At 43.0% G+C, this 27,608-nt stretch overlaps 1 protein-coding gene and 1 pseudogene across 2 annotated transcripts; both read left to right on the plus strand.

Moving 5' to 3' along the window:
* The first annotated feature begins 985 nt into the window (after window positions 1-985).
* Window positions 986-6,683, plus strand: LOC147579154 (keratin, type II cytoskeletal 6A-like). The gene is made up of 9 exons (XM_086713316.1): window positions 986-1,605; window positions 2,796-3,010; window positions 3,358-3,418; window positions 3,576-3,671; window positions 3,793-3,957; window positions 4,454-4,579; window positions 5,439-5,659; window positions 5,880-5,914; window positions 6,026-6,683. The coding sequence occupies exons 1-9, from the start codon at window positions 1,066-1,068 to the stop codon at window positions 6,277-6,279; spliced, it is 1,713 nt and encodes a 570-aa protein (XP_086569442.1). The 5' UTR covers window positions 986-1,065; the 3' UTR covers window positions 6,280-6,683.
* Window positions 6,684-21,473: 14,790 nt separating this feature from the next.
* LOC147579155 (keratin, type II cytoskeletal 6A-like) lies at window positions 21,474-27,319 on the plus strand (annotated as a pseudogene). Its single transcript, XR_015253618.1, has 9 exons — window positions 21,474-22,069; window positions 23,329-23,543; window positions 23,876-23,936; window positions 24,094-24,189; window positions 24,312-24,476; window positions 24,966-25,091; window positions 25,940-26,160; window positions 26,381-26,415; window positions 26,527-27,319. The product of XR_015253618.1 is annotated as a keratin, type II cytoskeletal 6A-like (transcript).
* The last annotated feature ends 289 nt before the right edge of the window (window positions 27,320-27,608 follow it).

Consider the following 27,608-nt stretch of genomic DNA (forward strand, 5'->3'; position numbering starts at 1 on the left):
GGATATACAAAGGACACAGTAAGATGTTCAATGAGGCACCATGAACATGCAACTAGAAAAATCCAAAGAATGAAACACTGCACCTGCCAAAGAACTCAGTCTCTTTAACAAATAAATTGTATGGAAAAAATGAAGGAGGATATACTGACTTACAAGATTTAAAAGACATTGCACACGCATATAATATGGATTGAGCTTATTTGGATCCTGATTTGGACAACCAAAATATAAAAAATAACACCAACAGGTATATTTGAAAATGGAATAGACACTTGGTGACATTAATGAATATATGTAAATTTTCAAGATAAGAAAATGATATTTTGGTTATATTTTTGAGTCTTTCGTTCAGACATAAATACAGAATTATATACAAACGAGACAACATGATCTCTGACATTTATTTTCTGATAATTTACAGCCGTTATGGAATAGAGTAGGAATATGGAAGCTATCATATTGGTCGTGAGATAATGCCGTTTATATAGCTGAGTGATAAGAATATAGGGACTGATTATGTTGTTATGTTACTCCTTTATGTGGGTGAAATTTTAAGTAAAAGCAAAAAAAGTCATATTTAACTATTGTAATGAAGAAAAAGAATGAGAATGTTACTATGAAGGCATATGAAATAGATTATTTCAGTCTCCTATCTCTGCTGGGTACAACACAAGTGGAGAGGAGAGCACTTAACTTCTGATACACATGCATAACATGCAGATCCTTTGTTTGAGACAGTGACTAACTCCTAGCTCCGTGAATTGAGAATAGTCTCATTGTATTGAGATCAAGTCAAAGCTGGAAGACAGGAGATATTTTCCCTGACTAAAGGAAGCCAAAAATGCAATCTTCATTATTTCATAACTTTTCTAATAATCCAGATGTGACATCACTGTTTGTAAAGCCCAACCCTTCCCAATCTGCAAGCTCACCTTCCAGGACGGAGCCCAGCCCATTTTCACCATATATAAACTGCTGCCGGGAGGCTCATCTCACAGATCTGCTCCTCTCAGCTCTACCCTCCAGCCTCTCACGCTTTCTTCAGCCTTCCCCTCTTCAGGAATCATGTCTAGCAAATCCACCGTGAGGAGCCAAAGCGTCAGCCACCGTGGCTTCAGCACCAGCTCAGCCAGAGTCCCAGGGGTCTGCCGCTCTGGCTTCAGCAGTGTCTCTGTGTCCCGCTCCAGGGGCACGGGTGGCCTCGGTGGAGTGTATGGAGGAGCTGGCTTTGGGAGCAGGAGCCTCTATAGCCTGGGAGGCTCCAAGAGGATCTCCATCGGAGGGGGCAGCTGTGCCATCAGTGGCGGATATGGTGGCCGAGTTGGAGGTGGCTTTGGCTATGGAGGTGGAGCTGCCAGTGGATTTGGTTTTGGTGCCGCAGCTGGTGGTGGCTTTGGGCTCGGTGGTGGAGCTGGTTTTGCTGGTGGCTATGGGGGCTCTGGCTTCCCTGTGTGCCCCCCTGGAGGCATCCAAGAGGTCACCGTCAACCAGAACCTCCTCACTCCTCTGAACCTGCAAATCGACCCCACCATCCAGCGGGTGAGGACTGAGGAGCGGGAGCAGATCAAGACCCTCAACAACAAGTTCGCCTCCTTCATCGACAAGGTGAGCCAGGAAGACCTGCCTCCACTGGGATGTCAGGCTCCCCAGACTAGACAATCAATGAATGTCCTACTGGGGTGAGGTTCAGGAAGGAGGGAGAAGGGGACTCAGAGGAGCTCTCCCCTGGGATGTCAGATGGCCTCCATGTTGACAACAGGCAGAAGGTGATGGAAATCACTTGAAACCACTGGGTCTCTTAAATGTCCTTCAACCCAGCCAGGGAACAATACTCAACTTGTGTTATCCATGAAGCAAAATAAGGCAATGAGAGAATAGAATCGGTCAGCTTTACCTGCTGAATACTCTAAGAGATTAGATAATAATTCCAGTGGAAAACTGTTCTAGGGTTCTGGACATGAGGAAAGAGGTGAAAGAAAAGAAAAAGATTTCTGAATGAATTAAAAAAAGGGTCAGAAATATTTACATAAAGATAGAAATAAGAAAAAGATTTCTGGCTGAATTAGAAAAAAAGTCTCACAAACATTTACATAAATATAGAAATGCAAAGTGTGTAGAACTAGACCATGACCATTAGGGCATTTGTTATACAGGGCAATCATGCACTAAAGCAGAAGTTAATGGAATCCAGTAATTAACTGAATTGCATTAAATCACTAGTTTCTGCACATTTAACAGTCTTTTACCTGAAGTACAATGTAAATATAACTTTCCACTTTGTAACAGAGAAATACTATGTTTTTAAATGTCTATTTAAGTATTTTGAGAGAGAGAGAGAGAGAGAGAGAGAAACTGAAAGAGAGAACAGGAGAGGGTTACAGGTAGAGAGATAGCACAGAGCCTGACAGGGGCTAGATCTCACAACACTGAGATGATGACCTCTGATCAAAAATCAGAAGCTTAACTGAATGAGCCACCCAGGCACCCCAGAAATATTTTTAACTAGATGTGTGGTTGTGCTTTTCGATAAAAAGAGAAGAAATGTTGAAAGACACTGCTAGGCCAAATAGCTTAGTTGGTGAGAAGATGTCACAGGTCCATGGAAGAACTTCACACTAAGACCAGTGAGGTTGGAACGAAATAGGGTTGGGGGTGCAACACTGTCAGCCTGACCCTCTGTACATGGTCTGTAATAGCCCAACCTGGGCGACTACCCAAAGTGCCTGGGCACCTGTCAGGTTACATCTCTTTCTCCCTGGCTTTCTGTGGCAAATAACAATCTTGTCTTCTTCCAGGTGCGATTCCTGGAACAACAGAACAAGGTCCTGGACACCAAGTGGACTCTGCTCCAGGAGCAGGGCACCAAGACCGTGAGGCAGAACCTGGAGCCCTTGTTTGAGCAGTACATCAACAACCTCAGGAGACAGCTAGACAGCATCCTGGGGGAGAGGGGCCGCCTGGACACAGAGCTCAGGGGCATGCAGGACATGGTGGAGGACTTCAAGAACAAGTGAGCACAAGGACAGAAAGGGCTCCATTCCCTGAAGTGCACACATCAAGACTATTGGGTGACTAGGTCAAGATGTGGGCCTGATTCCATAGCAAAACATGTTCATGGAAATGAAACTCACAATTGTTGCCGAAAACAACCCCAAAATAGCAAAAAGGCCATAGAGGTGCATGGGGAGAGAACAAGATAAAAACAATTTAGGGACCCCCAAAAATCATTTTTGTGGCTCACTGGCAGGAAGCTCTTTTTGGGTATATCTCTCTTATGGAAAGTTGGGATTCCAGGATACTTTTTCTGTATCATCCTTGCCACTGGCTCAATTATGTCTTACCCTCTTCTGTGTCTAGATACGAAGATGAAATCAACAAGCGCACAGCAGCAGAGAATGAATTTGTGACTCTGAAGAAGGTGAGCTGCTGAAGATCAGGGGTTCGTGTTCCTTTCTAGAAAGAAAGGACTCTTGGGCCCTGCACACATCCAAGAGGGGAGTCGATGGGGAGACTAAAAGGTGTTCAGACTGGGAAGGAAGGCTCAGCTGACTCCAAGGTGTTGGCTTGTTCCCCAGGATGTGGATGCTGCCTACATGAATAAGGTTGAATTGCAAGCCAAGGTAGATGCTCTCATGGATGAGATCAACTTCACCAGAGCCTTGTATGAAGCAGTAAGCATCCCCACTCCTCTTTTTTTGTTGTGAAGGGGCTCTGCCAAGGGTGGAGGATCTTGGGGTGGGGTACGTCTGTAAGGCCAAGGGAAAGATGATCTGATGATCTTATGCTCTGCAGGAACTGGCTCAGATGCAAACCCACATCTCAGACACTTCCGTGGTCCTGTCCATGGACAACAACCGTAACCTGGACCTGGACAGCATCATCGCTGAAGTCAAAGCCCAATATGAGGAGATCGCTCAGAAGAGCCGGGCTGAGGCTGAGTCCTGGTACCAGAGCAAGGTGAGCCTTGAGTTGACAGGTGCCCAGGATTGCCTGTGTCCTCTTCCTAGACACCAGCAAGCCTACCCCCTTCGCTGGGAAAATCACCTCAAGGAAGCTGATGATTTCTCACAGGTGTGAACCCTGCACTCACAGAGCAGGCATTCACAGAATTTATGTGCTTTTTGAGTAAGTCAAAGAATCCCGCTGCAGGAGGCTAGCTACAAAGATAGGGATCTAGTGATCCTTGCTTTTGTCTTCACCCTGAGTCGGCTCCCTTGGAAACATAATACAGAACATTGCTGGCCTCCAACTGAACTAGGCAGCCAGCATTCCATTAAAAAGAGGGTCTGTGATCAGTGTACAGTATTCAGTGACCTTGCCCCGTCAACTTCCTCTAAAATGCCTTGGTGAGACGTCACTAGCTCTGGGTGTGTTCAATGCCAGAGTGAGAAGTCAGGTCACCATTAGCATGTGAAAACCCACATGCACCTCTTTCTCTCCCTCTGGACTGCAGTATGAAGAGCTGCAGGTCACCGCAGGTAGACACGGGGATGATCTGCGCAACACCAAGCAGGAGATTGCTGAGATCAACCGCATGATCCAGAGGCTGAGATCCGAGATCGACCATGTCAAGAAGCAGGTACGGTGGGGGCTTCTGGAGAAGACAAGCATCGCTTCCTCACTCAACCACCAGGCAGCCATCAGCCACCATTTGAGAAATGCTGGGAATTGGGGGAAGAGCAAAGAGAGGGGTGCATGTGGCTCCCACCCTCAGTGAGTTCCCACATATGAGGACAGATGAGTGCTAACCCTACAGAATGACACAACCGCATGACAAGAGCAATCCCAATTAGTCAGAGTGTAGAAAGATCATCCAGGGACTTTTGAAAGAGATTACTTAAGGAGAATGCTTGGTTTAGGAATACAAGAAACAAGTGGGGAAAGAAAAGGGGAGGCCCAAAGTGGGGGGGGGGCAAGATTGTTCTAAATCTGCTCAACATCGAATTGAAACAGAAGTTGAGCAGTGACCCAGGATGAAGATCGGTGTTGCCCAAGCATGTTAGAAGACCTTAGGAGTGAGGAGGACAAGATCTCAATGGCCAGAAGTGAAACTCGTAGCCTTAAGTGAAGATGTTGGTAATTTTGTATAAATTAGGGGGCATCCACATGAATCATGAGAAAAGGTTCTGGTCTGGCTTTGGAGACAGCACTCAAAACAAACTGAGTGGGTCAATTTCTTTCCACTATGCTGGTATTTGGTCCAGTATAGGGTCTCCCACCCAACCCTCAGAGAAGGTGGTTTAAAAAAGGCATATATGTTCTCATGTGGCTCCCAGACTAGATAAATTGTGCAAAACAGGAAAAGACTGGGAAAAAATGTGGTAGAAGTGCCTTACCATCGTATCTGGGCTCTGGAACTGTTCCTCACTAGAAAGAAGTATGGCTACTCTCCTGGAGAACTACATTACGAGTTCCCTCTGCCTATCTTCTTGCTCTAGTGTGCCAACCTGCAGTCTGCTATTGCTGATGCTGAACAGCGTGGGGAGATGGCCCTCAAGGATGCCAAGAACAAGCTGGCTGATCTGGAGGATGCTCTGCAGAAGGCCAAGCAGGACATGGCCCGGCTGCTGAAGGAGTACCAGGAGCTGATGAATGTCAAGCTAGCCCTGGACGTGGAGATTGCCACCTACAGGAAGCTGCTGGAGGGCGAGGAGTGCAGGTGAGTAACTCACACAAGCTCCTCAAACCTCTGAATACATGTCCATGATGTCTGGCCATGAGCACAAGTTGAAGGCGTTCTAGTTATGGCCACAATCATGACTCTCAGAGAATCTTAAAAGGCAGTTTGCTCATGGGTTATCCTCACATCGAGGCTTCCCACTCTGGTCCAGTGGTGGCTGTCTGAGGTCTCACGGTCCCTGTGTTTTCTCCCTTCCTAGGCTGAGTGGGGAAGGTGTTGGACAAGTCAACATCTGTAAGTACTTTGCTTGCCCCTCTCCCTTGCTCTTAGCCCTTCCGACGAGACTCAGACTGGCAGAATGAGCTCACTGTGTCCTATGTGTCCTTGTCTCCCTCCCCTTCACAGCTGTGGTGCAGTCCACCATCTCCGGAGGCTATGGCAGCGCTGGCGGCTATGGCAGTGCCAGCGGTGTGGGCAGTGGCTCAGGCCTGGGCGGAGGCAGTGGCTACTCCTATGGCAGCGGCCACAGCCTGGGAGCTGGCTTCAGTTCCAGCAGCGGCAGAGGCATTGGGGGTGGCTTCAGCTCCTCTGGGGGCAGCAGTTCCACCATCAAATACACCACCACCTCATCCTCCACTAGGAAGAGCTACAAGCACTAAGTCCTGCCATCAGCTCTTGGCCCCACGTTGTCCCATCTACAACTGGATTGCCCTCTCTCAGGCTGCTTCTCCTCTCCCGTCTCTGGTTTCTTACTCTCTGACTCTGAGCGGAACCTGCTGAGTGCCTTCATTTCTCATCACTGCCTATACCTGCTCCACCTGAGCTGCCACTGCTCACCATCCAAAGGTCACTGCCTGGGTCCTACTCCAGGACACAGCAACTTCTTCTTGCTTCCACGGGCCCATGAATTCCCCATCTCTCAAGTAGTGAGGCCTTCCCTCACAGTGCTTGTGAAAGCATAAGTGATCAGCTCTATGATAAACAGAGATAAACTCTATGTGTCCCTGTCATGTGTTCTTCTCCTTGCTCTCTTCCAATGCAATAAAGCAGATTTATAATATAATTCATGGTGGAGTAGTGACTTGCTTCATTACCTTTGGGTCCTGAGTGTTTTCATCAGACAAATGCCTTATCGTGTGAAGAATACTCCCAATCCCCAGTACTTACTCCCATCCTCTAGACTGCTTCATCAAACCTCAGTCTCGCATCCTGATGCGCAGGATTCCTTGCCAGATTAGACTCCATGTAAATGCTTGTCAAGTGGAGTGGCAGGCATCTGGTCTCCATCAATGTAAAATGTTTGCACTGCCTGTATTTGGGAGTAGCATCTTAGCCTCTTTGACTTGGTCTGTAAGATTCTCTGCCACCTGCCCCAGCAGCCACCCATAATGCCCAGAGAAATATAGTACTGTCCAGTTAGAGCCAGACAATAGCGACAAGAGAATAAGAGATTAGATTTTACTTGCAATTGCCTTCATGACCCAGAAACGTGCCTGACAATAGCAATTAATATGTGTATACTGCTGAACCAGAAGTATACTTCTAGAAATGTATCTTAAGAAACTAGTACAAATGCAGGACGTTATATGTACATGGATGTGAATTCCCATAATCTTCACAACACGAAAAACTTGAAAACACTAGATCTGAGCAAATTAAAGGTCTACAAACTCAGGCACAAATCTTAGATGCTGACCTCTTAAAGTCTGAAGACAAAACAAGAATGGAATCTCCCTATTCCTTACCTCCTAGACCTCTTAACAGAGGCTCAAAGAAGTCAAGTTCTGTGCTCCGATGAGATGATCTTGCATCCCCTCTAGCTGTGCCCTGGCCTGCTCTGGTTTCTAAGAATGGTTAAGGGAAAACTCAGGATACAGTGCAAGGATGGTCTGTTAACTTCTGCTTCCCAACCACCAGTCACCGTTTTCAGTCCCTGTTTTCCCCATGCCCCTAACCCCAACTCAGCACAAGGGAAATTCTCATGGATTGGCTAATTTATAAAGATGTTTCTGGATCCTACTATATCAGTACCCTGCTGTGTTCACTTGTAACCATTCCCACAAAGAACAGTGTCAGCCTTCCATTTTGGCACTAACTTACTACACAGAATTTATTTAATACCAGACATGTGATCCCAGATCATGGATATGAAGGGCACCAAAGTATCATCAAATTGAATCCTACAGTGTATAAAAAGAGTTCTACACCACAATCAATGAGATTTAAAGCATATAAGCGAGGCTAATTCAACATTCAATATCAATCAATTTAATCCACAATTTCAAATGGCTAAAGAAGAAAAAATCCTATGATTGTAATAGTTTATGCAGAAAAAAATTAAATAACATGATCCAATATCCATTCATGATTAAGTGAAAAACTCACCAAACAATGAATAGAGGCAAATTCCTCATATTCGAAAATAATATTTTTTAAAAAACATGTAGCTAACATCACACTTACTGATGAGAGACTGGACACTTCACTTCTTTTTGTTTATGTTTATTTATTTTTGTATGTGTATGAGACAGAGAGTGAGCATGAGCAGGGGAGGGGCATAGAGAGCGGAAGACACATAATCCAAAGTAGGTTCCAGGCTCTGAGCTGTCATCACAGAACCCGAAATGGGGCTCCAATCCATGAACCCTGAGATCATGACCTGAGCTGAAGTTAGACACTTCACCAACTGAGCCACTCAGGCGCCCCTGGACCCTTTAGTTTTGAGGTCAAGAATAAGATTAGCATGTGTTCTTCTTTCCACTTTTATTGAACAGTGTACTAGAAGTTCTAACTACACAATAAGATGAGAAAAAGCAATATAAGTTATACAAATTAGAAGTGAAGAAATAAGCTCTCTTTATTCTCAGATGACATGATGGTCTATGTAGAAAATCTGAAAACCTCCTCAAATAAACAAGCCAGTATAGCAAAGTTGTAGTACACAAGATTACTAATTAAAAAGTCATTTGCTTTTTTATTTTTGTTTTGTTTTGTTTTAATATAATTTATTGTCAAATTGGTTTACATACAACACCCAGTGCTCATCCCAATAAGTGCCCTCCTCCATGCCCATCAGTCATCTTCCCATCTCCCCCAAACCCCACACACCCTTGGTTTCTGTATTTAAGAGTCTCTTGTGGTTTGGCTCCTTACCTCTCTGTTTGTAACTAATTTTTTCCCCTTCCTTTCCCCCATGGTCTTCTGTTAAGTTTCCCAAGATCCACATATGAGTGAAAACATATGATATCTGTCCTTTTCTGACTGACTTATTTCACTCAGCATAATACCTTCCAGTTCTACCCATGTTGCTGCAAATGGCATGATTTCATTCTTTCTCATTGCCAAGTAGTATTCCATTGTATATATAAACCACATCTTCTTTATCCATTCTTCAGTTGATGGACATTTAGACTCTTTCCATAATTTGGCTATTGTTGGAAGTGCTGCTATAAACATTGGGGTACACGTGCCCCTATGCATCAGCACTCCTGTATCCCTTGGGTAAATTCTTAGCAGTGCTATTACTGGGTCATAGGGTAGATCTATTTTTAATTTTTTGAGGAACCTCCATACTGTTTTCAAGAGCAGCTGCACCAGTTTGCATTCCCACCAAGAGTGCAAGTGTTTCCATTTCTCCACATCCTCGCCAGCATCTGTAGTTTCCTGATTTGTTCATTTTAGCCACTCTGACTGGTGTGAGGTGGCATCTCAGTGTGGCTTTGAGTTGTATTTCCCTGATGATGAGTGACATTGAACATCTTTTCGTGTGTCTGTTGGCCATCTGGATGTCTTCTTTGGAAAAGTGTCTATTCTTGTTTTCTGCCCATTTCTTCACTGGATTATTTGTTTTTTGGGTGTCGAGTTTGGTAAGTTCTTTATAGATTTTTGGATGCTAGCCCTTTATCTGATATGTTATTTGTAAATATCTTTTCCCTGAATGTTGAAATTTTAAAAAATTATCATTTATAAGTAGTACCAAAATATTAAATATACTTAAGCATCAATCTAATAAAATGTGAAGAGAAACTATTTGTTGAAAATTATAAAATATTGATATTTATGAAAGATACTGCATATTCATGAATTAGAAGATTTGATATTATTAAGACGTCAATTTTTCCAATTTTGCCTTATTGATTCAACACAGTCTCAACTGAAATTTTAGCAACCTGTTTTGTAGATTATCAACAAGTTGATTCCAAAGTTTATAAGGAAAGGCAAAAGACTTTTGCAAGGTTAAGTAACTGTACACAGAAGGACTTTAGTCCTGTTTGATACTGCAATGGTGTATTCATGAAACTCTGAATTCGTCAAATCTCACAGAATTTTGTAGCACAAGACTGAACCTTAATATGTGAAATTAAAAAGGAATAATTCTTAAGATTGAGGAATCCCAGGTTAGAAGGTAGAATTAAAAAAAAAAAAACTACTGTATTACAAATGTATGAAACAACCTCACAGAAAGGAATGGGGATAAAAAAGGCTGACCGAAGTAACTTTGGAAATGAGTGGAATCTGTAAGACTAAAGGCAACAGGAACTGTACACAAACATTGTAGTTGATAAGGTTGATTCCCACAGAGGTATGGTGTAATACTTGGGATACCACTATACACATACACAGTGATTGGAAAATCAAGTAAATGGATGGCAGATGGTTGGAGCCTGGTTTCTCACTGTTGGTACAAGTTTACATATAAGCAAAAGTTAAAAAGGTCCTTGTGATATTGAATTGGAACTGTAGACATCAACATGAGCTTATGGCTAGTGTAGGATAGATACAGATGGTTTTACATATGGTCACATTTAAAGATGTGTGTATACACAGGGAGGGGCTAGAATATATACATCAGTTTCTTGCTCTATCACCTAAGGGCACCTAGAAACAATGACATTCCAGGAGCAGTGAGCACATATAGCACCCAGATCTTGGTTTCTAATACCGTGACCCAATATTAGTGTGATGGTTAATTTTATGTGTCAACTTGCCTAGGCCACAAGGTAGCCAGTACTTGGGCAAAAATTATTCTGTGTGTTTCTGTCAGGACTTCAGATGAGATTATCATTTACATTGGTCCTTTGTGTAAAGTAGATTGCCCTCCATATTGTGGGTGGTCCTCACCCAATCCGTTGAAGACCTCCAGAGAACAAAAGGCTGACCCTTCCCTAAATAAGCAATTCTCTTGTTTTGTTGGCCTTCGAAGTGGGACATTGGCACTTCCTGGCTCTGCAACAGCCTGGCTGCCCTCAGACTTGAACTGGAACACAGCTATGCAGATTTTGGACTTGCCAGCCTCCATAATCACACAAGCCAATGCCTTAAAATAAATTGTTTTTTGTATATATATACATGCATACAAAGGAAATATATATATATAGTTATTTATTATAAATATTTATATTTATTATAAGGAATGTTTATGTATTAGAAGATTTATCATAAGTAATCGGCTCACGTGATTATATATCATATATATAAAACTATTTATTTATTATAGATTTATGATATATAATTATGTATTTATATGCTATTATATATTGTATATATTATAAATCCATGGATGTTTATATATATATATATATATATATATATATATATGCATGTATATGTGCATATAAATATATTTTCTTGTCTCCCTTGTTCTTTTTCTTTGGAAAACCCCAAGTAATACAATTAGGAATGAAGAAGTCTTTCTGGAGAAATAACTGATTGTAGGACTGGGGTGGGAAATATACGAGATAACCCTACTGCATCATTCAGGGCCAAATTTAGGAAATAAACAAGAAGCTCACTGAAAGAGTTCCAGTGGCCAAACTGGAACAATTTGTGCCAGTAGGTAGGAAGGAAGGAAGGAAGGAAGGAAGGAAGGAAAGAGGGAGGGACAGAAGAAGGAAAGGAGGGAGGAAGGAATGGAGGGAGACTGGGTTGTAATGCAAAATATAAAATAAATATTCATGAGCCCATACTGATATGAATCAATGATTAGATTTATTAGTGAAGGAAGATAGACTACTCTCATGCAGAAGAATTCCCAGTTATTTTCCTACATGGTCCACCCTCCAGCAGGTAGTGAATAACTCCTCCCCTCCCAAGTGGAGACTGGGCATAATAACTTTGTTCCAAAGAGTATGGAGGAGGAAATGGGTGGAGGAAGATGGCGGCGTAGGAGGATGCTGGGCTCACCGCATCCTGCTGATTGCTTAGATTCCACCCACATCTGCCTAATTTACCCAGAAAACCACCAGAAGACTAGCAGAATGCACTCTCCAGAGCAAGCCTAGATGAGAGGCCTACGGAAGAGGGTAGGAAGGGTGGAGAGGCAGTGTGCGCTACACGGACAGGCGGGAGGGAGCCAGGGTGGTGGAGGGGCAGCCAGCCAACCTGGCAAGGCAGAGCCCCCAAGTCTGGCTTGCAAAAGTGGAGGGGCTGGACGGAGTGTGTTCTGACAGCAAGTGGGACCTAACATCTGGAATGTTGTAAGTCAACAGCTCTGCTCGGAGAGCAGGAGGGCTAAAGGACAACGGGAGGAGAGTTGTTGAGCCCCCAGAGCTCAGCTTGGCGGGGAACAAAGGCGCTGGGAAGTGCCATCTCCCTTGCCCATCCCCCAGCCAAAATCCCAAAGGGAACCAGTTCCCGTCACGAACTTGCTTGCACCCCGCAAACACCCAATGCTGTGCTTCTGTGGATACATCCCTCCGACGGGTCTGCCTCCCTCCCAGTGCCACAGGGCCCCTCCCAAAGCGCACCACCAAAGGCAAAGCGAGCTGAGCCTGCCCCTCCTGCCCCTGTGCATCTCGTGGTTCCACCCGGCTGATACTCCAGATCCCATCAAAGCAGCGCCACAAGCCTGGCAGTGTGCAAGTAGCCCAGACAGAGGCCACACCACTCCACAGTGAGTCCTGCCCCTGGGAGAGGGGAAGATAAGGTACACACCAGTCTGGCTGTGGCCCCAGCGGTGGGCTGGGAGCAGACATCAGGTCTGCCTGCGGCCCCGCCCACCAACGCAAGTTACTCCAGACAGCATAGGCGAAGAGCCCTGCAGTTCCCCCACCACTCCAGGGACTATCCAAAATGACAAAATGGAAGAATTCTCCTCAAAAGAAACTCCAGGAAGTAGCGACAGCTAATGAACTGCTCAAAAATGGTTTAAGCAATATAGCAGAAAGTGAATTTAAAATATTAGTCATAAAATTAATCGCTGGGCTTGAAAAAAGTATAGAGGACAGCAGAGAATCTATTACTACAGAGATCAAGGGACTAAGGAGGAGCTAAAAAATGCTATAAATGAGCTGCAAAATAAAATGGAGGCGACCACAGCTTGGATTGAAGAGGCAGAGGAGAGAATAGGTGAATTAGAAGATAAAATTATGGAAAAAGAAGAAGCTGAGAAAAAAGGAGATAAAAAAAAAATCCAGGAGTATGAGGGGACACTTAGAGAACTAAGTGACATAATTAAACAAAATAATATATGCATAATTGGGATTCCAGAGGAGGAAGAGAGAGGGAAAGGTGCTGAAGGGGTACTTGAAGAAATCATAGCTGAGAACTTCCCTGAACTGGGGAAGGAAAAAGGCATTGAAATCCAAGGGGCACAGAGAACTCCCTTCAGACATAACTTGAATCGATCTTCTGCACGACATATCATAGTGAAACTAGCAAAATACAAGGATAAAGAGAGAATTCTGAAAGCAGCTAGGGATAAACGTGCTCTAACATATAAAGGGAGAATGATAAGACTAGTGACAGATCTCTCTACTGAAACTTGGCAGGCCAGGAAGGAATGGCAGTAAATCTTCGTTGTGATGAACAGAAAAAAAAAATGCAGCCTAGAATCCTTTATCCAGCAAGTCTGTCATCTAGAATAGAAGGAGAGATAAAGGTCTTCCCAAACAAACAAAAACTGAAGGAATTCATCACCACTAAACCAGCCCTACAAGAGATCTAAGGGGGATCCTGTGAGACAAAGTACCAGAGACATCACTACAAGCATGAAACCTACTGATATCACAATGACTCTAAACCCATATCTTTCTATAACACTGAATGTAAATGGACTAAATGCTCCAATCAAAAGACACAGGGTATCAGAATGCATAAAAAAAACAAGACCCATCTATTTGCTGTCTACAAGAGACTCATTTTAGACCTGAGGACACCTTCAGATTGAAAGTGAGGGGATGGAGAACCATCTATCATGCTACTGGAAGTCAAAAGAAAGCTGGAGTAGCCATACTTATATCAGACAAACTAGACTTTAAATTAAAGGCTGTAACAAGAGATGAAGAAGGGCATTATATAATAATTACAGGGTCTATCCATCAGGAAGAGCTACCAATTATAAATGTCTATGCGCCAAATATAGGAGCCCACAAATATATAAAACAATTACACACAAACATAAGCAACCTTATGGATAAGAATGTGGTCATTGGAGGGGGCTTTAATACTACACTTACAATATTGGCTAGATCATCTAGACACTTGGTCAATAAAGAAACAAGGGCCCTGAATGATACACTAGATCAGATGGACTTGACAGATATATTTAGAACTCTGCATCCCAAAACAACAGAATATACTTTCTTCTCAAGTGCACATGGAACATCTCCAAGATAGGCCACATACTGGGTCACAAAACAGCCCTTCATAAGTATACAAGAACTGAGATCATACCATGCATACTTTCAGACCACAATGCGATGAAGCTTGAAATCAACCACAGGAAAACATCTGGAAAACCTCCAAAAGCATGGAGGTTAAAGAACACCCTACTAAAGAATGAATGGGTTAACCAGGCAATTAGAGAAGAAATTAAAAAATATATGGAAACAAATGAAAATGAAAATACAACAATTCAAACGCTTTGGGATGCAGCAAAGGCAGTCATGAGAGGAAAATACATTGCAATCCAGGCCTATCTCAAGAAACCAGAAAAATCCCAAATACAAACTCTAAGAGCACACCTAAAGGAAATAGAAGCAGAACAACAAAGACACCCCAAACCCAGCAGAAGAAGAGAAATAATAAAGATCAGAGCAGAAATAAACAATATAGAATCTAAAAAAACTGTAGAGCAGATCAATTAAACCAAGAGTTGGTTTTTTGAAAAAATAAACAAAATTGATAAACCTCTATCCAGGCTTCTCAAAAATAAAAGGAAGATGACCCAAATAGATAAAATCATGAATGAAAGTGAATTATTACAACCAATCCCTCAGAAATACAAGCAATTACCAGGGAATACTATGAAAAATTATATGCCAACAAACTGGACAACCTGGAAGAAATGGACAAATTCCTAAACACCCACACACTTCCAAAACTCAAACAGGAAGAAATAGAAAGCTTGAACAGACCCATAACCAGCAAAGAAATTGAATCAGTTATCAAAAATCTCCCAACAAATAAGAGTCCAGGACCAGATGGCTTCCCAGGGGAATTCTACCAGACATTTAAAGCAGAGATAATACCTATCCTTCTCAAGCTATTCCAAAAAATAGAAAGGGAAGGAAAACTTCCAGACTCATTCTATGAAGCCAGCATTACTTTGATTCCCAAACCAGACAGAGACCCAGTAAAAAAAGAGACTACAGGCCAATATCCCTGATGAATATGGACGCAAAAATTCTCAATAAGATACTAGCAAATCAAATTCAACAACATATAAAAGAATTATTCACCGTGATCAAGTGGGATTCATTCCTGGGCTGCAGGGCTGGTTCAACATTCGCAAATCAATCAATATGATACATCCATCACATTAATAAAAGAAAAGATGAGAACCATATGATCCTTTCAATCAATGCAGAAAAAGCATTCGACAAAATTCAGCATCCTTTCTTAATAAAAACCCTTGAGAAAGTCGGGATAGAAGGAACATACTTAAACATCATAAAAGCCATTTATGAAAAGCCCACAGCTAATATCATCCTCAATGGGGAAAAACTGAGAGCTTTCTCCCTGAGATCAGGAACAGGACAGGGATGTCCACTGCTGTTGTTTAACATAGTGTTGGAAGTTCTAGCATCAGCAATCAGACAACAAAAGGAAATCAAAGGCATCAAAATTGGCAAAGATGAAGTTAAGCTTTCACTTTTTGCAGATGACATGATATTATACATAGAAAACCCGATACACTCCACCAAAAGTCTGCTAGAACTGATACATGAATTCAGCAAAGTCGTAGGATACAAAATCGATGTACAGAAATCAATTGCATTCTTATACACTAATAATGAAGCAACAGAAAGACAAATAAAGAAACTGATCCCATTCACATTTGCACCAAGAATCATAAAATACCTAGGAATAAACCTAACCAAAGATGTAAAAGATCTGTATGCTGAAAACTGTAGAAATCTTATGAAGGAAATTGAAGAAGATATAAAGAAGTGGAAAAACATTCCATGCTCATGGATTGGAAGAATAAATATTGTTAAAATGTCAATACTACCCAAAGCTATCTACACATTCAATGCAATCCCAATCAAAATTGTACCAGCATTCTTCTCGAATCTAGAACAAGCAATCCTAAAATTTGTATGGAACCACAAAAGGCCCCGAATAGCCAAAGTAATTTTGAAGAACACCAGAGCAGGAGGTATCACAATCCCAGACTTTAGCCTCTACTACAAAGCTGTCATCATCAAGATAGCATGGTATTGGCACAAAAACAGACACATAGACCAATGGAATAGAATAGAAACACCACAACTAGACCCACAAAAGTATGGCCAACTAATCTTTCACAAAGCAGGAAAGAATATCCAATGGAAAACAGACAGTCTCTTTAACACATGATGCTGGGAGAACTGGACAGCAACATGCAGAAGGATGAAACTAGACCACTTTCTTACACCATTCACAAAAACAAACCCAAAATGGATAAAGGACATCTCTTTAGGGGAAAAACCTCTCTGACCTCAGCCGCAGCAATTCCTTACTTGACACATCCCCAAAAGCAAGGGAATTAAAAGCAAAAATGAACTATTGGGACCTCATGAAGATAAAAAGCTTCTGCACAGCAAAGGAAACAATCAACAAAACTAAAAGGCAACCAACAGAATGGGAAAAGATATTTGCAAATGACATATCAGACAAAGGGCTAGTATCCAAAATCTATAAAGAGCTCACCAAACTCCACACCCGAAAAACAAATAATCCAGTGAAGAAATGGGCAGAAAACATGAATAGACACTTCTCTAAAGAAGACATCCAGATGGCCAAAAGGCACATGAAAAGATGCTCAACGTCGCTCCTCATCAAGGAAATACAAATCAAAACCACACTCAGATATCAACTCACGCCAGTCAGAGTGGCTAAAATGAACAAATCAGGAGACTATAGATGCTAGAGAGGATGTGGAGAAACGGGAACCTTCTTGCACTGCTGGTGGGAATGCAAACTGGGTCAGCCGCTCTGGAAAACAGTGTGGAGGTTCCTCAAAGAATTAAAAATAGACCTACCTTATGACCCAGCAGTAGCACTGCTAGGAATTTACCCAAGGGATACAGGAGTACTGATGCATAAGGGCACTTGTACCCCAATGTTTCTAGCAGCACTCTCAACAATAGCTAAATCATGGAAAGAACCTAAATGTCCATGAACTGACGAATTGATAAATAAATTGTGGTTTATATACACAATGGAATACTACATGAAATGAGAAAGAAATATGGCCTTTTGTAGCAACATGGATGAAACTGGAGAGTGTTATGCTAAGTGAAATAAGTCATACAGAGAAGGACAGATTCCATACGTTTTCACTCCTATGTGGATCCTGAGAAACTTAATAGAATACCATGGGGGAGGGGAAGGGAAAAAATGGTTAGAGAGGGAGGGAGCCAAAACATAAGAGACTCCTAAAAACTGAGAACAAACTGAGGGTTTATGGGGGGTGGGAGGGAGGGGTGGGTGGGTGATGGGTATTGAGGAGGGCACCTGTTGGGATGAGCACTGGGTGCTGTATGGAAACCAATGTGACAATAAATTTCATATTAAAAAAAAACAAAGAGTATGGAAGAAAAAGGGTAAAAGAATAACTTTATAATAACTTTCCAAAAATCTGACAAACACTCCCTCAGCCAGGTGATCAAGGTTAACAACAATAGTAATAAGACACATCAAAGCATGTACCCTTGATACGATGTGATGAGAATGGAATGTTACCTCTGTGGTCTTCCTCTCAAAATCCTGTAACTCAGTCTTGAGAAATCATCAGACAAGGCCGAAATCTGAAATTCTGGAAAATATCAGTCCACTGCTCTTGAAATTTTCAAGGTCATCAAAACAAGGAAAACCTGACAACCAGTCTCAGAAAACAAGAGTTAAGGAGACATAATGACTAAACGTAATGTAGTATCCTGGATGAGAGCCTCGAACAGGAAAAAAAAAAAAAAAAAAAAAAAGAACATTGGTAAAAGCTAAAGAAATCCAAATAAACACAACTATTACTAGTATATTCGTATTGGTTCCTTCATTGTGCCAGATGTACCATACTAACATGAGGTATTAATAAGAAAGAAATTGTGTGAGGTCTACAGGACTTCTCTGTACTACTTTTAGGAACTATTTGTAAATCTAAAACTGTTCTGAAATGAAAAGTTTATGACAAAAACTGCTTAAGGTGTGGGGCTCAAAGTGACAGCTATATTTTTAACTAATACCAAATTTGTAAACAAAATTATACAACTAAGGTAGAGAAAGAGAGAGACAGAGAGAGAAATAAATGAAGGACATATGCTAAAACAATATTGGTTATTTCAAGTTGTATTTGTTTTAATTTGTGCACCTTCTCAAAAATTATCCCAAAACAAGAAGAACAAGAAACATAAAACTAAACTCCACCTTCAACCACCAACATGAATCTATCTAAAATCCATTAAAAAAAAAAAAAAAAAGGAGCACCTGGGTGGCTTAGTCTGTTGAGCATCTGATTTCTGCTCAGGTCATGATATGGTTTGTGAGTTTGAGCCCCGCGTGGGTCTTGCTGCAGCCCAGAGCCCACTTTGGATCCCTTGTCCCCTTCTCCCTCTGCCTCTCCCCCTCTTGCACCCTCTCAAAATATATAAACCTTAAAAGAAATAGAAGAATATTCTCACAGACATAGAAAAATGCAAGACAGTTGTTAAGAAACTCAGAGAGAAGATGCCCACAGCTGCAGATCTCAGGGAAGAACACTCAACACCAACAAATCCAAACCAAACAACTCAATAACCAAGAAGGAACACCAAACAAAGCCAACACAGGTTTTCCTACGTGCCAGATGCTGTTGACTCACTGTACTGCTGCTAAGTCCCTGTAAAGGCACTTCATCAGGTGCACATCCAAGAATCCCTTGTTTGCAACAATCAGAACTGGGTGTGTGGGCTGGAGGCAGGACCCCATTTGTCATGAAGTTTCACAAAACTGTGACGGCTGGGCTGAATAAGGAATCAGTCCGGGCTTATTGGCAGCATTTTGTTGGTGAAGCAAAGAAAGCAGAGACGAAATTGTGAGCCACTCTGTGGTGACCTTTGTTGGCTTGTCAGAATTAAAGCTTAGAGGAATTATTCACACAGCCCTGTGTCATAATGAGAAATCCCATTAGCCTGGATATGGCCCTGGCCCCCCTCCCAGAATAGCTCCTGCAAATGGCAGGGCCAGAAAGGGCTTGCTTCATTTACAGATGAGCACTGGTCAGAAAGGAACCATTCCAGGGTGCCTGGGTGGCTCAGTTGGTTAAGCGTCCAACGTCAGCTCAGGTCATGATCTCACGGTTCATGGGTTCCAGCCCCGTGTTGGGCTCTGTGCTGACAGCTCAGAGCCTGGAGCCTTCTTTGGATTCTCTGCTTCAGATTCTGTGTCTCCCCCTCTCTCTCTGCTCCTCCCCTGCTTCTTCTTCTCTCTCTCTCTTCTCTCTCAAAAATAAACACTCATTAAAAAACAAAGGCAGAGATAAAGGAAGCATTCCAGAATCACAACAGGCACCTTCCATTAAATAACACAGGGACAAACAAGAGGCATGTGAAAAACACTCAACAGAAAAAAATTCCAATAGTATATTTCCCAAAATTCGATGAAATAAACACCATGATAAAATCAGAGAACAAATGGGGCAATTGAATGAGATAATAAAGGAGAAAATGAACTTGAGGAGCTCAGAAAAAGAGCCAAGAAACAAGACAAAACCACACTAGAAATGAAGGCCATGCTGAAAGCAGACAGGGAGGTGAAGGCATTGCTGAGTGGGCTGTAATGGACACGGAAAGGGAGGTAGACAGAGGGAAAGAAGAGCTTGCAGGTATGAAACAGCCATCACTGAGCGTTAAAGGAGGACGAGGAGTAAACACATAAGAAATACAACACAGGCGTAACTGAAAAGAGGATATAAAGGTGTATATTATACAAACATGGATATGCATAAAATATATACTTTTTAACGATATGCGCACCCTCTGTACATATACACTCGCCCCAATATCTCTCTCCATCTCTTTCTTCTCTCTCTCTCTCTCTCTCTCTCTCTCTCTCTCACACACACACACACACACACACACACACCACATACCCCAGGAAAAACACAGAAACACCCAAATGAGAATACTACAAAGATACACAGGAACTGAGAACACCGCTTGAATCCATATATAGGAATTGGCTGCTTGGGGAATGACCTTGAATGTATATTTTATTCCTTGAACGTCTTCAACATTCTCCTTCAACGTCTAAACATTGAAGAAAGTGTGTAAGTAACAATACTCAATATATGAGTAGGCAGTCTATACATCTACATCTGGAATGTTTAAACAGATAGCACATTAAGTTTCTAGCTTTACCTATCACTTTACAGGATATACAAAGGACACAGTAAGATGTTCAGTGAGGCACCATGAACATGCAACTAGAAAAATTCAAGGAATGAAACACTGCACCTGCCAAAGAACCAGTCTCTTTAACAAATAAATTGTATGGAAAAAAATTAAGAAGGATATACTGACTTAAATGATTTAGAAGATATTATCTAAAAGACATTTCACACACAAATAACAGATATAGAGCATATTTGGATCCTGATTCTGACAACTAAAATAAAAAAATAAATAACACCAAGAGGTATATTGAAGACTGAATACATACCTGTTGATGTTAATGAATATATACATTTTTAATATATGAAAATGGTACTTTGGTTATATTTTTAAGCGTCTCTCATTCGGACATAAATACAGAATTATATACAAAAGAGACAACATGATCTCTGACATTTGTTTTCCAATAATTTACAGTCATCAAGGAATAGGGTAGGAATATGGAAGCTGTCATACTGGTTTTGAGATAATGACTTTTATAAAGCTGAGTAATAAGAATATAGGGACCGATTATGTTGTTATGTTACTCCTTTATGTGGGTGAAATTTTACATAAGAGCAAAAGAAAACTCATATTTAACTTCTGTAATAATGAAAAATAATGAGAATGTTACTATGAAGGCATATGAAATAGATTATTTCAGTATCCTATCTCTGCTGGGTACAACACAGGTGGAGAGGAGTGCACTTAATTTCTCATACACGAGCATAACATGCAGAACTTTGAGACAGTAACTACTCCTACCTCAGTGAATTGAGAATAGTCACATTATACTGAGATCAAGTCAAAGCTGGAAGACTGGAGATATTTTCCCTGACTAAAGGAAGCCAAAAATGAAATTTTCATTATTTCATAACTTTTCTAATAATCCAGATGTGACATTACTGTTTGTAAATGCCCAACCCTTCCCAATCTACAAGCTCACCTTCCAGGACGGAGCCCAGCCCATTTTCACCATATATAAACTGCTGCCGGGAGGCTCATCTCACAGATCTGCTCCTCTCAGCTCTACCCTCCAGCCTCTCACGCTTTCTTCAGCCTTCCCCTCTTCAGGAATCATGTCTAGCAAATCCACTATGAGAAGCCAAAACGTCAGCTACCGTGGCTTCAGCACCAGCTCAGCCAGAGTCCCAGGGGTCTGCCGCTCTGGCTTCAGCAGTGTCTCTGTGTCCCGCTCCAGGGGCACGGGTGGCCTCGGTGGAGTGTGTGGAGGAGCTGGCTTTGGGAGCAGGAGCTTCTATAGCCTGGGCGGCTCCAAGAGGATCTCCATCGGAGGGGGCAGCTGTGCCATCAGTGGCAGATATGGTGGCCGAGTTGGAGGTGGCTTTGGCTATGGAGGTGGAGCTGCCAGTGGATTTGGTTTTGGTGCCGCAGCTGGTGGGGTGGCTTTGGGCTCGGTGGTGGAGCTGGTTTTGCTGGTGGCTATGGGGGCTCTGGCTTCCCTGTGTGCCCCCCTGGAGGCATCCAAGAGGTCAGCATCAACCAGAACCTCCTCACTCCTCTGAACCTGCAAATCGACCCCACCATCCAGCGGGTGAGGACTGAGGAGCGGGAGCAGATCAAGACCCTCAACAACAAGTTCGCCTCCTTCATCGACAAGGTGAGCCAGGAAGACCTGCCTCCACTGGGCTGTCAGGCTCCCCAGACTAGACAATCAATGAATGTCCTACTGGGGTGAGGTTCAGGAGGGAGGGAGAAGGGGACTCAGAGGAGCTCTCCCCTGGGATGTCAGATGGCCTCCATGTTGACAACAGGCAGAAGGTGATGGAAATCACTTGAAACCACTGGGTCTCTTAAATGTCCTTCAACCCAGCCAGGGAACAATACTCAACTTGTGTTATCCATGAAGCAAAATAAGGCAATGAGAGAATAGAATTGGTCAGCTTTACCTGCTGAATATTCTAAGAGATTAAATAATAATTCCAGTGGAAAACTGTTCTAGGGCTCTGGACATGAGGAAAAGGGTGAAAGAATAGAAAAGAAAAGAAAAAAGAAAGAAAAGAAAAGAAAGAAAAGAAAGGAAAGGGAAAGAAAAGAAAAGAAAAGAAAAGAAAAGAAAAAAGAAAAGAAAGAAAAGAAAAGAAAGGATTTCTGGCTGGATTAGAAAAAAAAGACTCAGAAATGTTTATATATCATAGAAATACTAAATGTATAGAACTAGAGCATGACCATTAGGGCATTTGTTGTACAGGAAAATTATGTATTAAAGCAGAAGTTAATGGAATCCAATCATTAACTGAATTGGATTAAATCATTAGTTTCTGCACATTTAACAATCCCTTAACTGAGGTACAATTAAAAAAAATAACTTTGTGCAGTGGAATAGGAAAATAATATTTTTAATGTTTGTTTATTTATTTATTCATTCATTCATTCATTCATTCATTCATTTATTCATTTTGAGATAGAGAGAGAGAGCAGGAGAGGGGCAGATCAAGAGGCAAAGAGCCTAGAGCCCAACAGAAGGCTCAATCTAAAAACAGGGGGGTCATGACCTGAGCCAAAATCAAGAGTCAGACACGTAACTGACTGAGCCATACAGCCACCTGGAGAAATACTATTTTTAACTAGATGTATGGTTGTGCTCTTCAATAGAAAGAGAAGAAATGTTGAAAGTCACTGATGCGCTATATAGCTTAGTCAGTGAGAAGACACCATAGGTCTCTGGAAGAATTTCACACTAGGACTGCTAGGGTGGGAAGGAAATAGGTTTGGGGGTGCAACACTGTCAGCCTGACCCTCTGTACATGCTCCATAATAACCCACCTGGGTGACTACCCAGACATGCCTGGGCACCTGACAAGTAACATCTCTTTCACCTTTGCTCTCTCTGGCAAATAATCATCTTGTCTCTTCCAGGTGCGTTTCCTGGAGAAGAAGAACAAGGTCCTGGACACCAAGTGGACTCTGCTCCAGGAGCAGGGCACCAATACTGTGAGGCAGAATCTGGAGCCCTGGTTTGAGCAGTATATCAACAAGCTCAGGAGACACCTGGAGAGCTTAGAGGGGGAGAGCGTCCAACTGAACTCAGAGCTCAGGGACATGCAGGATATGGTGGATGACTTCAAGAACAAGTGAGTTCAAGGAGAGAAAGGAGTTCAGTTCCCTGAAGTCTTCAAGATTATTGGGTGACCAGGTCAAGATGTGGGCCTGATTCCATAGCAAAACACATCCATGGAAATGAAAATCACAATTATTACCTAAAACAAACCCAAAAGACAAAGGGCCATGGAGGTGGATAGGGATAGAAAACAATTTAGGAACCACAAAAAGTCATTTTTGTGGCTCACTGACAGGAAGCTCATTTTGGGTATATCTCTTTTATGGAAAGTTGGGATTCCAGGATACTTTTTCTGTATCATCCTTGCCACTGGCTCAATTATGTCTTACCCTCTTCTGTGTCTAGATACGAAGATGAAATCAACAAGCGCACAGCAGCAGAGAATGAATTTGTGACTCTGAAGAAGGTGAGCTGCTGAAGATCAGGGGTTCATGTTCCTTTCTAGAAAGAAAGGACTCTTGGCCCCTGCACACATCCAAGAGGGGAGTAGATGGGGAGACTAGAAGGTGTTCAGACTGGGAAGGAAGGCTCAGCTGACTCCAAGGTGTTGGCTTGTTCCCCAGGATGTGGATGCTGCCTACATTAATAATTATGATCTCCAAGCCAACGTGGAGGCTCTGAAAGAGGAGATCAACTTCACCAGAGCCTTGTATGAAGCAGTAAGCATCTCCGCTCCTCTTTTATTTGTTGTGATGGGGCTCTGCCAAGGGTGGAGGATCCTGGAGTGGGGTACGTCTGTAAGGCCAAGGGAAAGATGATCTGATGATCTTATGCTCTGCAGGAACTGGCTCAGATGCAAACCCACATCTCAGACACTTCCGTGGTCCTGTCCATGGACAACAACCGTAACCTGGACCTGGACAGCATCATCGCTGAAGTCAAAGCCCAATATGAGGAGATCGCTCAGAAGAGCCGGGCAGAGGCTGAGTCCCGGTACCAGAGCAAGGTGAGCCTTGAGTTGACAGGTGGCCAGGATTGCCTGTGTCCTCTTCCTAAACACCAGCAAGGCTACACCTTTTTCTAGGAAAGTCTACTGCAAGGATGCTGATGATTTCTCGCAGGGTATGTAACCTGCTCTCATAGAGTAGGCATTCACAGAATTTATGTCCAAGTTCAATTAAGTCAAAGAACCCAAGTGCAGGAAGGTAGCTACATAGATAAGGATCTAGTGATTCTTGCTTTTGTCTTCACTCTGATGCTGGCTCACTCAGAAACATAATATAGAACATTGCTGGTCTTCAACTGAACTAGGCAGCCAGCATTCCATTAAAAAGAGGGTCTGTGATCAGTGTACAGTATTCAGTGACTTTGCCACATCAACTTTCTCTAAAATGCCTTGGTGAGAAGTCACTAGCTCCAGGTGTGTTAAATGCCTGGTTGAGAACTCAAGTCATGAAAGCCCATATGCACCACCTTCTCTCCCTCTGGACTCCAGTATGAGGAGCTGCAGGCCACCGCAGGCAGACTGATGAATGATCTGCGCAACTCCAAGCAAGAGATTACTGAGATCAACCGCATGATCCAGAGGCTGAGATCTGAGATCGACCGTGTCAAGAAGCAGGTATGGTAGGGGCTTCTGGAGAAGATAAGCATCGCTTCCTCACTCAACCACCAGGCAGCCATCAGCCACCATTTGGGAAATGCTGGGAATTGGGGGAAGAGCAAAGAGAGGGGTGCATGCGGCTCCCACCCTCAATGAATTCCCACATGTTAGGACAGATGGGTGCCAACCCTACAGATGATACAATCACATGACAGGAACAATTTCAATTAGACTGTAAAAAGATTGTCCAGGGACTTTGGAAAGAGATTACTTAAGGAGAATGATTGGTTTAGGAGTACAAGAAACAAGTGGGGAAAGAAAAGGGGAGTTCCAGAGTGGGGCAAGACTGTTCCAAATCTGTTCAACATTCGATTGAAATAGAGTGTTGAGCAATGACCCAGGATGAAGATCCATTTCCCAAGCATTTTAGAAGCCCTTAGGAGTAAGGAAGACAAGATCTCAGCAGCTAGCAATGAAACTCATACCTTAGGTGCAGATGTTGGCGATTTTGTGTAAGTTAATGGGGCATCCCCATGAGATAATCAGAAAAGGTTCTGGTCTGGCTTTGGAGACAGCACTCAAAACAAACTGAGTGGGTCAATTTCTTTCCACTATGCTGGTATTTGGTCCAGTATAGGGTCTCCCACCCAACCCTCAGAGAAGGTGGTTTAAAAAAGGCATATATGTTCTCATGTGGCTCCCAGACTAGACAAATTGTGCAAAACAGGAAAAGACTGGGAAAAAATGTGGTAGAAGTGCCTTACCATCGTATCTGGGCTCTGGAACTGTTCCTCACTAGAAAGAAGTATGGCTACTCTCCTGGAGAACTACATTACGAGTTCCCTCTGCCTATCTTCTTGCTCTAGTGTGCCAACCTGCAGTCTGCTATTGCTGATGCTGAACAGCGTGGGGAGATGGCCCTCAAGGATGCCAAGAACAAGCTGGCTGATCTGGAGGATGCTCTGCAGAAGGCCAAGCAGGACATCGCCCAGCTGCTGAAGGAGTACCAGGAGCTGATGAATGGCAAACTGGCCCTGGACGTGGAGATTGCCACCTACAGGAAGCTACTGGAGGGTGAGGAGTCCAGGTGGGTAACTCACACAAGCTCCTCAAACCTCTGAATACATGTCCATGATGTCTGGCCATGAGCACAAGTTGAAGGCATTCTAGTTATGGCCACAATCATGACTCTCAGAGAATCTTAAAAGGCAGTTTGCTCATGGGTTATCCTCACATCGAGGCTTCCCACTCTGGTCCAGTGGTGGCTGTCTGAGGTCTCACGGTCCCTGTGTCTTCTCCCTTCTTAGGCTGAGTGGGGAAGGTGTTGGACAAGTCAACATCTGTAAGTACTTTGCTTGCCCCTCTCCCTTGCCCTTAGCTCTTCTGACGAGACTCAGACTGGCAGAATGAGCTCATTGTGTCCTGTGTGTCCTTGTCTCCCTCCCCTTCACAGCTGTGGTGCAGTCCACTGTCTCCGGAGGCTATGGCAGCGCTGGCGGCTATGGCAGTGCCAGCGGTGTGGGCAGTGGCTCAGGCCTGGGCGGAGGCAGCGGCTACTCCTATGGCAGCGGCCACAGCCTGGGAGCTGGCTTCAGTTCCAGCAGCGGCAGAGGCATTGGGGGTGGCTTCAGCTCCTCTGGGGGCAGCAGTTCCACCATCAAATACACCACCACCTCATCCTCCAGTAGGAAGAGCTACAAGCACTAAGTCCTGCCATCAGCTCTTGGCCCCACGTTGTCCCATCTGCAACTGGATTGCCCTCTCTCAGGCTGCTTCTCCTCTCCCGTCTCTGATTTCTCTTACTCTCTGAGCAGAACCTGCTGAGTGCCTTCATTTCTCATCATTGCCTATACCTGGTCCACCTAAGTTTCCATTGCTCAGCATAGAAATTCAACCTCTGATTTATACCTTAATACAACCACAACTGGGGCCTCACTTTGTTACCAAAACATTACTCTTGCCTCTTTGTTCCGTTAGTAGGCTGAGCATTAGTAGGATATTACCTGTGCCCATTTTCATTACAGAAACCTGCCTGGGTCCTACTCCTGAACAGTGCACTTTCTCCTTGTTTCCATGCACCCATGAATTCTTCCATATTCTCTGTTTTGGGCACCTCCTCTCTTGTAGTGGTTGTAAAAGCACAAGTGACTAGTTCTGCAGTGCAGATATCTGTATCCCTCTGACATTCCCTCTGCTCCTTGCTCTCTTCTAATTGCTAAATAAAACAAATTTATTGTATAATTTATCATTTTGTTGTCTTGATTTGTCATCAGTTGTTCTTGAGCTCTTTCAGTGGACAAATGTATATTCATGTATTAAAGATTTTCCCAAAACTGGTGGTGCCTGGGTAGCTCCTTCAGTTGAGCATCCCACTCTTGATTTCAGCTCAGGTCATGATCTCACAGTTCATGAGATTGAGCCCTGTGTCAGCCTCTAAAGTGACAGCGTGGAGCCTGTTTGGGATTCTCTCTCTCTCCTCTCTCTCTGTTCCTTCCCCATTTGTGCATACATACTCTCAAAATAAGTAAATAAACT

The sequence above is a fragment of the Puma concolor genome, chromosome B4, assembly GCF_028749965.1.
Source record: "Puma concolor isolate L17-30 chromosome B4, mPumCon1.1.hap2, whole genome shotgun sequence".
Lineage (NCBI taxonomy): Eukaryota > Metazoa > Chordata > Mammalia > Carnivora > Felidae > Puma > Puma concolor.